This window comes from Orycteropus afer, unplaced genomic scaffold (assembly GCF_000298275.1).
Source record: "Orycteropus afer afer isolate SDZICR_OR568_19922 unplaced genomic scaffold, OryAfe1.0 scaffold00213, whole genome shotgun sequence".
NCBI classification, from domain to species: domain Eukaryota; kingdom Metazoa; phylum Chordata; class Mammalia; order Tubulidentata; family Orycteropodidae; genus Orycteropus; species Orycteropus afer.
In genome coordinates, this window is record NW_006921800.1 from 2,024,096 (window position 1) to 2,038,517 (window position 14,422).

The 14,422-nt window shown below is 36.2% G+C and overlaps 1 protein-coding gene across 1 annotated transcript in view; it reads left to right on the forward strand.

Annotated features, from left to right (window-relative positions):
• LRRC7 (leucine rich repeat containing 7) overlaps window positions 1-14,422 on the forward strand; it is a 601,965-nt gene that overhangs the window by 352,352 nt on the left and 235,191 nt on the right. The window contains 1 exon segment of the mRNA XM_007948315.2: window positions 12,514-12,577. Coding sequence (XP_007946506.2) covers window positions 12,514-12,577 — 64 coding nt within the window.

Consider the following 14,422-nt stretch of genomic DNA (forward strand, 5'->3'; position numbering starts at 1 on the left):
AAAAAAATCAACACTAGAGTTGCAATATTGAAAGAATTCTATGGACAAAATATTGAATGATGCAGGAAACATCAAGAGAAGATGGTAGGAATACACAGAGTCACTGTACCAAAAAGAATAGGTCGATGTTCATCTATTTCAGGAGGTGGCATATGATCAAGAACCAATGCTACTGAAAGAAGAAATTGAAGCTGCATTGAAGGAATTGGTGAAAAAAAAAAAAAAAAAAAGCTTGAGGAATAGATGGGAAACCCATTGAGATGTTTCAACAAATGGATTCTGCACTTGAGGTACTTACTCATCTATGCCAAAAAATTTGGATGACAGCCACCTGGCCAACTGTTTGGAAGAAATCCACATTTGTACCCATTCCAAAGAGAGTTGATCCTGCAGAACACAGAAATTATCAAACAATATCATTAATATCACACACAAGTAAAATTTTCCTGAAGATAATGCAAAAATGGTTGCAGCAATACATAGACAGGGAACTTCCAGAAATACAAGCTGAACTCAAAAGAAGATGTGGGATGAGGGACATTATTGCTGATGTCAGATGGATCTTGGCTGAAAGCAAATACCAGCAAGATATTTACTTGTGTTTTATTGACTACACAAAGGTATTCTATTGTGTGGATCATAACAAATTATGGATAACATTGAAAATAATGAGAACTCCAGAACACTTATTTGTGTTCATGATGAACCTGTACATAGACCAGGGGGCTGTCATTTGAATAGAACAAGAGGATACTGCATGGTTTAAAATCGGGAAGAGAGTGTATCAGGGTTGTATTCTTTCATCATACTTATTCAGTCTGAATGGTGTGCAAATAATCCAAGAAGCTGGACTGTGTGAAGAAGAACATGGCATCAGGATTGGAGGAAGAGTAATTAACAACCTCTGATATGTAGATGACACAACTTTGCTTGCTGAAAATGAAGATGACTTGAAGCACTTACTGATGAAGATTAAAGACTATAGTCTTCAGTATGAATTACATCTCAGCATAAAGAAAACAAAAATCCAAACAAAACAACTGGACCAAAAAGCAGCATCATGATAAATGGAGAGAAGACTGAAGTTGTCAAAGATTTCATATTACTTGATTCTACAATCAACATCAATGGAAGCAGCAGTCAAGAAATCAGATAATGTATTGCACTGGGTGAATGTGCTGCAAAAGACCTCTTTTAGGTACTGAAGAGCAAAGATGTCTCTTTGAAGACTATGGTATGCCTAACCCAAACCATGATGTTTACAATCACTTTATATCCATGTGAAAGCTGGATTATGAATAAGGAAGACTAAAGAAGAGTTGGTGCTTTTCAGTTGTGATGTTGGCAAAGAATACTGAAAGTACTATGGACTACCAAAAGAACCAACAAATCTGTCCTGGAAGAAGTGCAGCCAGAATGCTTCTTGGAAGCAAGAATGACCAGACTTCATCTCGCCTACTTTGGTCATGTTTTCAGAAGTGACCATTTCCTGGAGAATGATATCATGCTTGGTAAAGTGGAGGAGGATAAGCAAAAAAGTGGAATGCCTTCAAGAAGATGGATTTATACAGTGGCTGCAACTATGGGTTAAGGTACAGCAAGGATTGTGAGGCTGGCATAGGACCAAGCAGTGTTTTGCTCTGTTGTATATAGGGTCACTATGAGTCGGAGCCAACTCGACTGCACTTAACAACAGCGGTTTTGAAGTGGTATCTCATTGTGATTTTGACTTGTATTTCCCTAGTAACTAATAATGTTAAACCTTTGTTAATGTCCTTATTGGCCATTTGTATATCTTCTTTGGAGAAATTTCTATTTAGATCCTTTGACCATTTTTTAATTGAGTTGTTTATTTTGTTGTTGAGTTGTAGAAATGCTTTATATAGTCTGGACAATAAGCCTTTATCAGATACATGATTCTTAAATATGTCCTCCCATTTTGTAAGTTGTCTTTTTGTTTTCTTGATAATGTCCTTTGATGCACAAAAGTTTCTAATATTAATGAAGTCCAACTTATCTATTGTGTCTCTTATTGGCCATATTTTGTGTATCATATCTAAGAATTCATTGCCAAATCAGAATCATGAAAACTTATCCTTATGTTTTCTTTTGTTAATTTTACGGCCATAGCTCTTATATTTAGGTCTGATGCAGTTTTACTTAATTCTCATATATGGTGTGAGGTAGAGTTCCAAGTTTATTCTTTTGCATGTGGAAATTCACTCGTCTCAGCACAGTTTGTTGAAGAGACTATTCTTTCCCCCATTGATTGAACTTGACACCTTTGTCAAAAATCAATTGACCATAATGGTATGTGTTCATTTCTGGATTCTGAATTCTATTCCATTGGTCTATTTGTGTATCTTTATGCCAGTATAAGGCATTTGACTGCTAACTAGAAGGCTGGCGGTTCAAACCCACCAGCCATTCTGTGCAAAGAAGATTGGGCAATCTACTTTCGTGGAGATACCGCCTCAGAAATCCAAGGAGGGGTCATTATGAGCTTAATTGACTCGACAGCAGTGAGGTGTTTTTTTGTTTGTTTGTTTTTTGTTTTTTGTTTTTTGATGCCAATACCACACTGTTTTGATTACTGTTGCTTTGTGGGGGGAAAAAAATGAAATCAGGAAGTATGATGACTCCTGCAAGGTTGCTCTTCTTTTTTCTAAGATTGTTTTGGCTATTCAGTGCCCTTCGCAATTCCATATGAATTTGAAGATTGGCTTTTCAAATTATGTAAAAAAGATTTGAGATTTTGATAGAGATTCCATTGAATCTGGAGATCACTTTAAGTAATATTGAGATCCTAACAATACTAAGCCTTCCAAGTGATGAACATGGAATGTTTACCATTTAAGTCTTCTTTAACTTCTTTCAGTAATGTTTTGTAGTTTTCAGTGTACAACTGTTTCTTATTAGTTAAATTTATATCTAAACAAGTTAGATTCCTTACTTAGTTTCTTTCTTAGTCTGTTCATTTTTGGTGTGTTAAAGAAAACACTGATTTTTGTGTGTTGATCTTGTGCTCTGAAACTTTGCTGAAATTGTTTATTTAGTTCTAGCAGCTTTCTTGTGGATTACTTGAATTTCCTAAATATAGGACCTTGTCGTCTGTTAACACAGATAGTTTTCATTGTTCCTTTCCAATTTGGACATATTTTATTTCTTTTTCTTGCCTAATCGCTCTGATCTCAAAAGACCAGATTTGTCATTACCAAAATGATTTTTCTAATCCAGAACAAAAGTGTTAAAATTGTTTCATTTTTTTATTATTTGTATCTAAAATCTACTGCAATGTAAAATACTAAATTACAATTTTAAAAAAAAATACTTGGTATATCAGTGTTTCCTAGGACTAAAAAGACCTTCACTTCTGCTTTACTTCTGCTACCAACAGGGTAACACTTTTAGAGTTCAAGGATGGATGTATAATTATGCTTTTGCTACAAGGAACAGAATTGAGCAAAAGTCACTCTTTTAAATGGTATTTATATTGTTGCCTATAATAAAGTATTAAGGTAAGCAGTTCCAGCAGGTTAATTGATTTAACCAAAGACCTAGAGTGTCCATCTTTCTAGACAGCTGTTCCCAATATGGTGGCTTCTGTCCTTATACTTTTCATCCCCAGGCTTACATCCATGGTTCCACAATGCCTGCTGCAACTCCAGACATCACATTCTCATCCTACCATGACAAAGTGTGAGAAAGAAAGAAAGGAAGACAGGAAATATGATCTCATGCTTTACCCTCTTATCTTTTTAAAATCAGAGAAAATCTTTCTCAGAATTTCACCCAAAGATTCCTTTTCCTACTCAAGTGACCAGAACTGTATCATGTGCCCACATACTAGATGCCAAGGTTTGGAGACTGAGTGTTATGGATTGAGTTGTGCCCCAAAACATATTTAAAAAAAAAAAAATGTGTTGTAAATCCTAACCTCTATGCTTATGGTATAATCTCATTTAGGAATGAATTTTCTGTTTTGTAATTGAGGGAAGATTAATGTAGGGTGTGTCTTGAGTCATTACCTTACAAGAGATAAAAGGAGAAGTTTAGGCCAGCAGCTATGGGAGAAAAGAGATGTCAAACCACATGAAGATTACCCAGATCTTCCTCCAGAGCCAACAGAGAGAGAAAGCCTTGCCCTAAAACCAGCACCCTGATTTGGACTTCTAGCCTCCTAAATTGTGAGAAAATAATTTGTTTGTTAAAGCCATCCATTATTGGTATTCTTTTATAACAACAGTAGATAACTAAGAAAGTGACTCTCTGGAAATTTCAGTTTCTGACATAGGGAATGTTCTATGGGCAAGAAGAAAGGGGAGGTAAATAACTGTAGCATGGGAAGCTGGTCATTCTACCTAGGAAGGTTGTCTTCAAAGGTCTTTATCTTCTAAAGTTCACATTCATTTTAGTCAGAATGTTGCATTGATATTATACATCAGTTAGGGTATCCACAATCTAAAACCAAATATATGTAAAAATATATTAACTAATATTCAGAAAGCCCTATATATGAAGTACTGAGATTTTCTATGAAATAAATCTAGGATACAATGAGTCAGAAACATTAGATGCACACACACATACACACACATACACACACACTTTGTTGATGGTTTTTTTCCCCTACCTAATTATCTATAAATTTTAAAACAGCTTAACTCTGCTTGAGTATTTTTTCAGTAGCTTTCAAAATCTCTTCATAAGCATACAATGTAGGTTGCAACATGTTTTAGTGAAAATCTTCATAGCTGCATATGTTTCATATAACCTTTTATTAGACAGATGCACTGCAAGGAGCTTCAGTTCCTGCATTGCAGCCATCCACAAAGATAATTGTCATAGTTCCTGATTATATGACACTTTCCTTGCCCACAAAGCCTTCAAAAGGCCTCGAAAGCACAGTAAAGTCTTAGTAGCATTGTCATGAGTTGAGAATGCACAATAAGTTTTTCTTGGTGAGAAAATTATGTACAGGATGTGTACAGTTCTAAATGCAAGAAAACTATAGAGACTTAATAAAATGCAGGATTTTCCCCAATTAATTAGACCTTTACTTAAAAGGAGTACTGCAAAATTTGTTCTAAACCTATTGCTATACTTCTGGTAGAATTTTACATTTAAATCTGTGTTTCATTAAACAAGTATGCCTTACACATAAATCAGAAGTATTCTTGTCAGTGTATTTCTTCACACGGTATCTTTTTTTCATAGTCTTGCATTAAATTGTTGTTGTGTGTGGTCAGTATGATTACAACTTGTTGTTGTTAGGTGCTGAGTCAGCTCTGACTCAAAGCAATCTTGTGTATAAGAAAATGCAACAATGCTCCATCCTGCACCTATCTTCATACTCTGCTGGGTTTGAGCTTGTCATCCCAAACACTGTGTAGATCCATTTGTTGAAGGTCTTCACCTTTGTTTACTGAGCCTCTACTTTACCAAGCATGATATCCCTCTCTAGGAACTGATGCCTCCTGACAAAATGACCAACGGAGGTGAGATGAAGTCTGGCCATTCTTGCTTCCCAGGAGCATTCCAGTTGCACCTCTTGCAGGGCAGATTTGTGCATTCTTCTGGCAGTCCATGCTATTTCATTATTCTTCACCCCACCACATTTCAAATGCATTGATTCTTCTTTGATCTTCTTTATTCAGCTTTCATATGCACATAAGCTATTGAAAAGACCATGGCTTGGGTCAGGCACACCTTTCTCTTCAAAGTCCCATCTTTGCTCTTTCCCATTTTAAAGAGGTCATTTTGTAGCAGATTTTCCCAATGAAATATGCAGTCTGATTTCTTTACTGCTCCTTCCATAAGCGCTGCTTGTTAATCCAAGTAAAAGGAAATCTCTGACAACTTCAGTCTTTTCTGCATTTTTCATGATGTTGCTTCTTGGTCCAGTTTGAGAATTTTTGTTTTCTTTATGTTGAGATGTAATCCATACTGAAGTCTGTAGTCTTTGATCTTCATCAGTAAGGGCTTCAAGTCTTCACTTTCAGCAAGCAAGGTTGTGTCACCTGCATATTGCAGGTTGTTAGTGAGTCTTCCTCCCATCCTGATGCAATATTCTTCTTCATAAACTCTAGATTCTCAGATTATTTTGCTGAGTATTCAGATTGAATAATTACAGTGAAGTTACAACCCTGACACACCCCTTTCCTGATTATAAATTGTTCAATATCCCCTTGTTCTGTTCAAACAGTCGCCTCTTGGTCTATGTACTTGTTCTTCATAAGCACGATTAAGTGCTCTGGAACTCCCATTTTTCACAATGTTATCCATAATTTGTTATGATCCACATAGCTGAATGCCTTTGCATACTTAATAAAACACAGGTAAACATCTTTCTGGTATCCTTTGCTTTTAGCCAAGATCCATCTAACATCCCTTGTTCCACAGCCTCCTCTTGAATTTCTGGCTATTCTCTATCAATGTATTCCTACAATCATTTTTAATATCTTCAGCAAAATTTTACTTGTGTATAATATTAATGATATTGTTTGATTATTTCCACATTCTGTTGCATTATCTTTCTTTGGAATAGGCACAAATACAGATTGCAATTTGTAACAACCTTATGTGTCAGCTGAGTAGAGTTGTCTCACAGGCTTTCCTAGGCTGTGATCGTTACAAGAGCAGATCACCAGGTCTTTTTCCCACTGAGTCTCTGGTGGGTTCTAACAACCAATGTTTTAGTTAGCAGCTGAATGCTTAACCATTGTGCATTTCCATTTAATTAGAACTAAGTAATTATAGAATAGAAAAAATATTCCTATAAGATGTTGCAAAATAAACCTAAGATCTTAAATGTTATATATTAAAAAAAAAAAAAAAAAACTAAGGAAATACTCAAAATATGTGACAGCTTAATGGTGGTTCAAACCCACCAGCCACTCCTCGGAAGGAAGATGGGCAATCTACTTCCGCAGTGATACTGCCTCAGAAACCCAAGGAGGGGTCACTATGAGTAGGGTCCAACTCGACAGCACATAACAACAACAACAACAATATAAATTATGTATTTAAAATGTTTATTCAACAGTTAGGTAGGTCTATGCAAAGGTGAGGATGCCCATGACCATGTATAGGGTTGCAAGACAATGTTTCTACAAGTGTATTTGTATGTTGTGTAAGAATTTCTAGGCATATAGAGCTGACAAGGGACAAGGTTGTAGCCACATCTTGGCCACAGCCAGCTACCCAGAGGGAGCAAGAAGTCAGATCAATGGGCTTGGGTCCATGGTTGTAGGGGACATCAAGCTCAATTGGCATAATATAATATACAAAAACATTGTTCCACACCCTACTTTGGCAAGTAGCAACTGGGATCTTAAAAGCTTGTAGGCGGCCATCTAGATGTAATGATGGTTCTCTCCTCATCCAGAGCAAAAATGAAGAAAACCAAAGATGCATGGAAACAATTAGTACAAGCTACTGATATACTATGTGATCTTCACCCTATATGACTATGAGACCAGAACTAGATGGTTCCCAGCTACCACTGTCAACTACTGCATTGGGAGAACAATGTGGAACAAAACTCAAAATCATAAATAAAGAAAGGGGATGAGGTTTGCTGGTCTGGTAGATCCTGCTGGAACCCCTGAGACTATGGTGTCCAGCTGCCCTACAGGTCTGGAATTGAACCTACTCCTGTGGCTTCTAGCCAAATAAAAGATAGCTGCAGGAGCTGAACATTTACATTAGGTAGATTCACTCCTTGTAGAGAACAATCATGGGAGAATAGAAGGGCTGTGTATGCACAGGGAGACAACTTGGGGGCAGGAGTGCGTGGGAGGGAAGGACACAAGGAAGAAGTGACTATGTGGAGGAAGTGGGAAGAGAGTTGTTGCATTGTGGGAAATTGCAGTCAATGTCATGAGACAAAGTGTATGTGAACTGCTGTATGGAAGATGAATTTGCTCTGTAAATTTTCACCCAAATCACAATAAAATTTTAAAAAATGTTTATTCAAATAATTTAAATCTTAAAAAGACAGGCATCTATCTTAATGGATAAGTGTTAACAAAATGCTGTAAAAATTAAATTTTCCTAATATCCTTTGATGTAATAATAATAGGTGTTTTGTACATCTTTGTGGAAAAAGCCAGAAAATCAGCTTGACTTTGTTGTTGTTATTGTTCTTTTTAAGAGGATATTAAATGTAAATGTTGGAAGTATACATAAAAATTATAGCTGTGATATTGGTTTATGATACAGTAATGATCAAGGAAAGATTTTTATATAAAACATTTAATCATAGAGATTATGTTTTATTTGCCATCAGGCTCTAGATTTTTAATATGCTTTCTGTCTTACAAAAGATATAAATTTATATTTCTTCATGATGAAGTATTTCAGTAGTTGAGTTTTTAAAGTATGTCAATTTCTGGGCTTTCTAATTTTAGTACCTTGTTGTAAAGAAAAACTATTCCTTCCAAAAAGTTTATGACTTGAGGTATATTTTAAGAGACAGATTATTAACAAAGAAGTGATAATGTATAAAATAGGCAAGTCTATATTATAATATGTCAATGTCCATTAAACATAAGACACAGGTTGAAAAGAGTGAAAAGACACTATATTCCTTCCTTAAGTTTCAATAAGAGATATGTCAGTTGGTAACAACCAAGAGTTTTCCCAGTTCTTGTCCCATGAATAGCCACTAATTAGAAAGAGTGTTTGAGCACACTTCAAAGACAAGTTAAAAGCTGGAATGCATAAGCTCATGCCAAAAATTTGCAGAATCCTGCAAGAGTCAGCAAACCCATTACACACTGGAAATTTATGGGCAGACAACAATACTGCCAAATTTATGTGGCTTATGAGATAACTGTAAATTTAAATAGATAAAACCCCTGAATCTGATATAAAGAAAATCATAGTATAATTTTATTAAAGTGACAGATGTCTCAAGCTATTACATTATTTTCCCTCACTGCTCCAACTGGAATCTTTTTCTAGATCTGTAATTGGATAAATGTTACAAAGTCATAGCTTGATAGTAAGGACTTAATTTTTCAAAAATTCACCCAAAATAACAGTATTTAGTGTAAATGTCTCTAGAGTCCAGTAGATTCATATATCCCAAGAAATGAGAATATCAGATAGTATGAAAATATAAATTGGGTTTCCAAGGTGGTATCACTGTGGAAGTAGATTGCCTAATCTTCCTTCTAAGGAGTGGCTGGTGGGTTTGAACCATCAGCCTTCTGGTTAGCAGTCAAATGCTTTAGGCACTATGCTACCAGAGCTCCTGTGTGTGTTATGGATGATCTAAACTTTGGTGGGTTAACAAAAGCAGTCAATTTTAAAGTTGTAAAATGTAAGAAATCATATTGACGTGAAATCTTCAAAACAGAAATAAGAATGTAATAATTTTGAAGGTGTAAAACATAAGACATAATACTGGGAAAATAACTTCAAAAATGGAAGTAAGAATGTTATGATGGAAGGAAACTTTGGTGACAGTAATTAAAAGTTGATGAAAAGTAGGATCATAAAAATAAAATGAAATAAAATTAAATAGAAGAAAAAATATTTTCAGAAACAACTTATATTGTTGTTGTTGTTGTTAGGGGCCATCAAGTTGGCTCCCATTCATAGCAACTTCAAATATAACAGAAGGAAACATTGCCTGGTCTCATGCAATCCTAACAATTGTGGCAATGTTTGAGTCTGTTGTTGCCACCAATGTGTCATCCGTTTCATTGAGGGTCCCTTCTTTTTCACTGACTCTCTGCTTTACCAAGCATGATGTCTTTCTCCAGGGACTGGGCCCTGTTGATGACATGTCCAAAGTAAGAATAATAAAGTTCCACCATCTTTGCTTCAAAGGAAATAGTTCAGAAAATCTCATTGGAAAACTTTTTTTTTTCCAGACTATATCTCCTTTTTACTTAATATTAAAGACCTCCAGTGTCTTCAAGCCATAACTCTAACTCCTGGGCTTTACATGTGAGAACTTTATGATCTGGCCCTTGCCCACAAATAGACTTATTTTTTACTCTGCTCTGTAACTTGCAGTTTCTAAAAAAAGGTCACATTTTGTTGTGCTGTTTCAACCCACATCTTTGATTATTTTTCCCTGAAAGTCCTTCACTGATCATGTAACTTGCAAACTGCCCCAAAGTGAAGCTTCAGTCAAGCCTTCTGTTCTTTACTTACACCTTCCAAGGTTTAGAACAATACTTTTCTTCTGTGGTCTCTTGCAGCCTAAACATGTATTTTCTATGGTATTTACCCTTTTGGGTAGAAATTGTCTATTCTCTTAGACATTTTTCTCAAGATTATGAACTACTTGAGAATAGAAACATGACTATCATCTTGATCACCCTAAAACTTGGAAGATAAAAGCTAATAAACACATTTATGTTATTGAATGAATGCTATTGAAAAATGAATAGGGAAAGTCATTTTGAATGGAAGAAAAACTGTCAACAAAGGCTTAACACTTAGAAAATTGCTCTTCTCAAGTCAGGGCACTGCCGTTGAGTAGGATCCAACTCATAGTGACCCCTCCTTGGGTTTCCAAGGAGCTATATCATTAAGGAAGTAGATGGCCTAAACTTCCTTCCAAGGAATGGCTAGTAAGTTTGAACCTCCAGCCTTCTGCTTAGAAGTCAAATGTCTTAGGCACTATGCCACCAGAGCTCCTAATTTCCATATGTCATATATATCCATATATCAACAGCTTTTGTCATAAAGAGCTCTGGTGGTGCACTGACTAAGGCATTTGATTTCTAACCAGAAGATTGTCCGTTCAAATCACCAACTGCTCTGTGGAAGGAAGATGGACAATCTACTTCCATAAAGATTTATCACCTCTGAAACCCAGTGGGCATCACTGTGAGTCAGAATCAACTCCACGGCAGTGAGTGTGGTTTTTGGTTGGATTTTCTACCTTGAAACTCTTTACCTGGCTTCCAGGACAAAGCCACTCTTAGTGGTTTTCTCTTATGTGCCTGAGCATTCTTTAGTCTTCTTTGTTGCCTCATCCTCATTTCCATTAGACCTATTCCCATCTCCATCTACACTGACTCCCTTGGTTATCTCCAGACTCCTATGTCATTTCTTTGCTGGCTGTTCAAATTATATAACTTTCTTGGACCTCTTTCCTCTTCCATTCCCTTCCCTGCATACATAGACTGAAATTTAAAGAAATTCTATACAAGAAGTTTTGCCTGTTTTGTTCACTGCTATACTCCAGACACCTGAAGATTGAATACCAAAAAAAGAAAAACCAAATTCATTGCCATCAAGTCGATTCTGACTCATAGTGACCCCCTTTGGATTTCCAAGGTGGTAGATCTTTACAGAAGTAGATTGCCCAATCTTCCTTCTGCAGAGTGGCAGGTGGATTTGAGCCACCAACCTTCTGGTTAGCAGTCAAATGCCTAGGCACTACACCAACAGAGCTCCCCCAGATGATTGCAAAGCATGTAATAACATCTCTGTAACAGTTACTGAGTGAAGAAATGACAGACACACACATATGCTTGCATTTCTGAGTGTGAGCTCTGGTGGTGTAGTGCCTAAGGCATTTGACTGCTAACCAGAAGGCTGGTAGTTCAAACCCACCAACTAGTCCTTGGAAGGAAGATGGGGCAATCTACTTCCGTAGTGATACTGCCTCAGAAACTTAACGAGGTGCTACTATGAGTTGCATCTGACTCAATGGCAGTGAGTTTGGTTTTTTGGTTTTGGACAGTGTCTGGATTTCAGAAGTTTTTCACATAATGCTCATAAAACCCTTATAAGATAATTACTATATCCATTTTAAAGATAAAGAAGCTAAAATTTTTAATAATTGAGTCAGTGATACAGCTAAAGTTTCTGTCTAGGCAGGACTTAGGAGATAAATTATTCTGCTTAAATGGGGAGATATAGTACTTCAACTCAAAAAAATATTATCTTTCTTATGTTGTATGTGTCCTTGAGAGTGGTTTGAGGCAAGCTTATGGTACTTATATTGCGCTAGAGCATCAACTCTTGCTCAAGGTTTTCAATTAAGAGCTGTAGCAGCATGTATGTTATGTGGAGCATATATGCTACAATAATTTGTCTATAACAAGAGTTCATTTAGAAGAGTAATAAAATGTAAGGCTAATGATGAAATAGTGGCCTTTTTCTGGAATTTTAGAATTCTTTTCTAAGAATTGGCTTCATTCATTGTTCCCAAACTTGTGGAGTTGCTAAAAGGACGTACCGTGAGGCCCCACCTTATACTTCTTACCGGTGTAAAAACCATGTTTTTGTTAAACAGCCAACCCTGTAGTCTAACCATAGACTAGTATTTGAGAATCAAGCTTATAGATCATGGTAAGCAACTAAAAGTTTCCAGTGGAAGTTTGCATAAAATTCTCTTTATTTGCAATTTACTTCCTTCTGAGAACACCCCTGTTTTTGTGCACTATGAAATCAGGCACATCTGATAGGGGATGTGTAGAATGTCTTTCGGAGCAATGTATCATACACTGCCTCACAATATATTCTCTCCGTCTGTTGTAGGTCAATGCACAAACTGGCCCAGTTGGAAAGACTTGACCTAGGCAATAATGAGTTCAGTGAGCTGGTAAGCAAATGCATTTTCTGAACTTGGTAAATACACCACAGAAGATTATTTCTTTTCCTCTGTCTTTGTAACACCACGTATTAAATCATCAAATACACATTTATGTTTGCAAAATATAAAAAATACAATGAAATCTGGGAGTCAAAGGGATTGTTTAACAATATATTAAGCCACAGAGAACTGGACAATTTTTGGATTCACTAATAACGATGGTGTCAACTGATTGCCATCAAGTCTATTCTGACTCATGGCAATCCCATGTGTGCAGAGTAGAACTGGTCCACAGGGTTTGCAAGCTGTGATCTTTTGGCAGCAGATCTCCAGGACTGTATTCCAAGGCATCTCTGGGTGGCTTTGAACAGTGAACCTTTTGCCAGTAGTTCAGCGATTAACAATTTGTGCCATGTTAATGTGTACTTTATGGAATCCAAGAAGTTATCATCTAAATAGAAACAATTTTTATCTGTTGGAACCCTTAATACTACATGCAATTGAATACTTTTGTAATTTTCCTGGGAGCATTTTTTTGATAATGCTCAGTTATTTGGAGAGTATAATTATGGAACTTCACATGTCTAATGTTTTTCACTTTAAATCAAATGTCTGGCTGTTATTAGTCATATGTGTGGACTTAGCTGTCATTTCTCTGACAGTGACAAGATTTAATGAGACAATAAGATAATTTTCTCTGACAAGAGTCCTCTAGAAACAATGTCATGTGGGAGAGAAGGGTTTAAATTCCATTCTGTAGCTAGTTATTGACACTGAAGAGGTTACCATTAGATGATTCATTTTACATGACGTGGTAAAGAGACACACAGAGAAGACATGGAGAAGACAATCACTAAACAAAAGATAGAATATGAAAACTCAATGAGAACAGGCATTTGCTTGCTTGAGAAACAATGTAAATATCCCAAATAAGGTATGAAAAAAGGAAGATCTGATTATGGATGCTTTTGTAATAATGGAAAATTCTAAACAAAAGGAATTGCCTTGTGTCTCTAGTGGCAACTATCAACAGAGATGTTGTCCAAAATTTGGGACCTAATAGAGTCTTTATTTTATTTTTTAAAAAATTCTATTTCTTTCATGGCTTATCTTCTTGAATATAAAATTAGCAGATATGCTTACTTACGCAAATGTAAAAAGTTAAAAGGAGTGTAAAAATTTTTTTAAAAATCTGTAATCGCATAATTTTATACTACCATTATTAATATTTTGTGGTACGATATAACCATTGTCCTCCATTTTTTTTTTTTTTTTTTATGAAGGCAGATAAGTATTATCCAGGGTTGAGTCAGAGATGGGACACTATTATTTGATGTGTGGAGTTGGGTCACATCAACCCCTGAACCCCTATGTGTACTCTGGCCAGAACAGCCTTTTAATGGTAATGGAATAATCAGAAACTTCCCAACTATGGTAGATCTGCCAGGGACACTGAAATAACAGTTGTCAAGAAACCCAGAAAACCTATATGGTAGGCATGTATTTCAGGTATACATAGATGTATCCAATAAACTAAGTGTCCCTAAAGGGCCTGGACTAGTGGAATAAATAATAGAGCCCCAAAAGCAAGTCACCATGAGTGACTAAAAACTCACAAATCCACAAATGGATCAGGTTGAGTGTCAGAGCCTGGAAGATGATAGGATTTGTGGATCCAGGAACAGTATGAAGTCATGGTTGACCATTCCTAATTCAACCTCAGCTTTCAACTCCCAACCTCCCTCAGTGTCTCCCTCTTGAGGTCTTTGGTATGAGGAAAGTGTCACTTAGAGCCCCAACAACTCTGCCTTAGGAACATCCATCAAAAGAGTTACTCATGAGAAGCAAAATGAA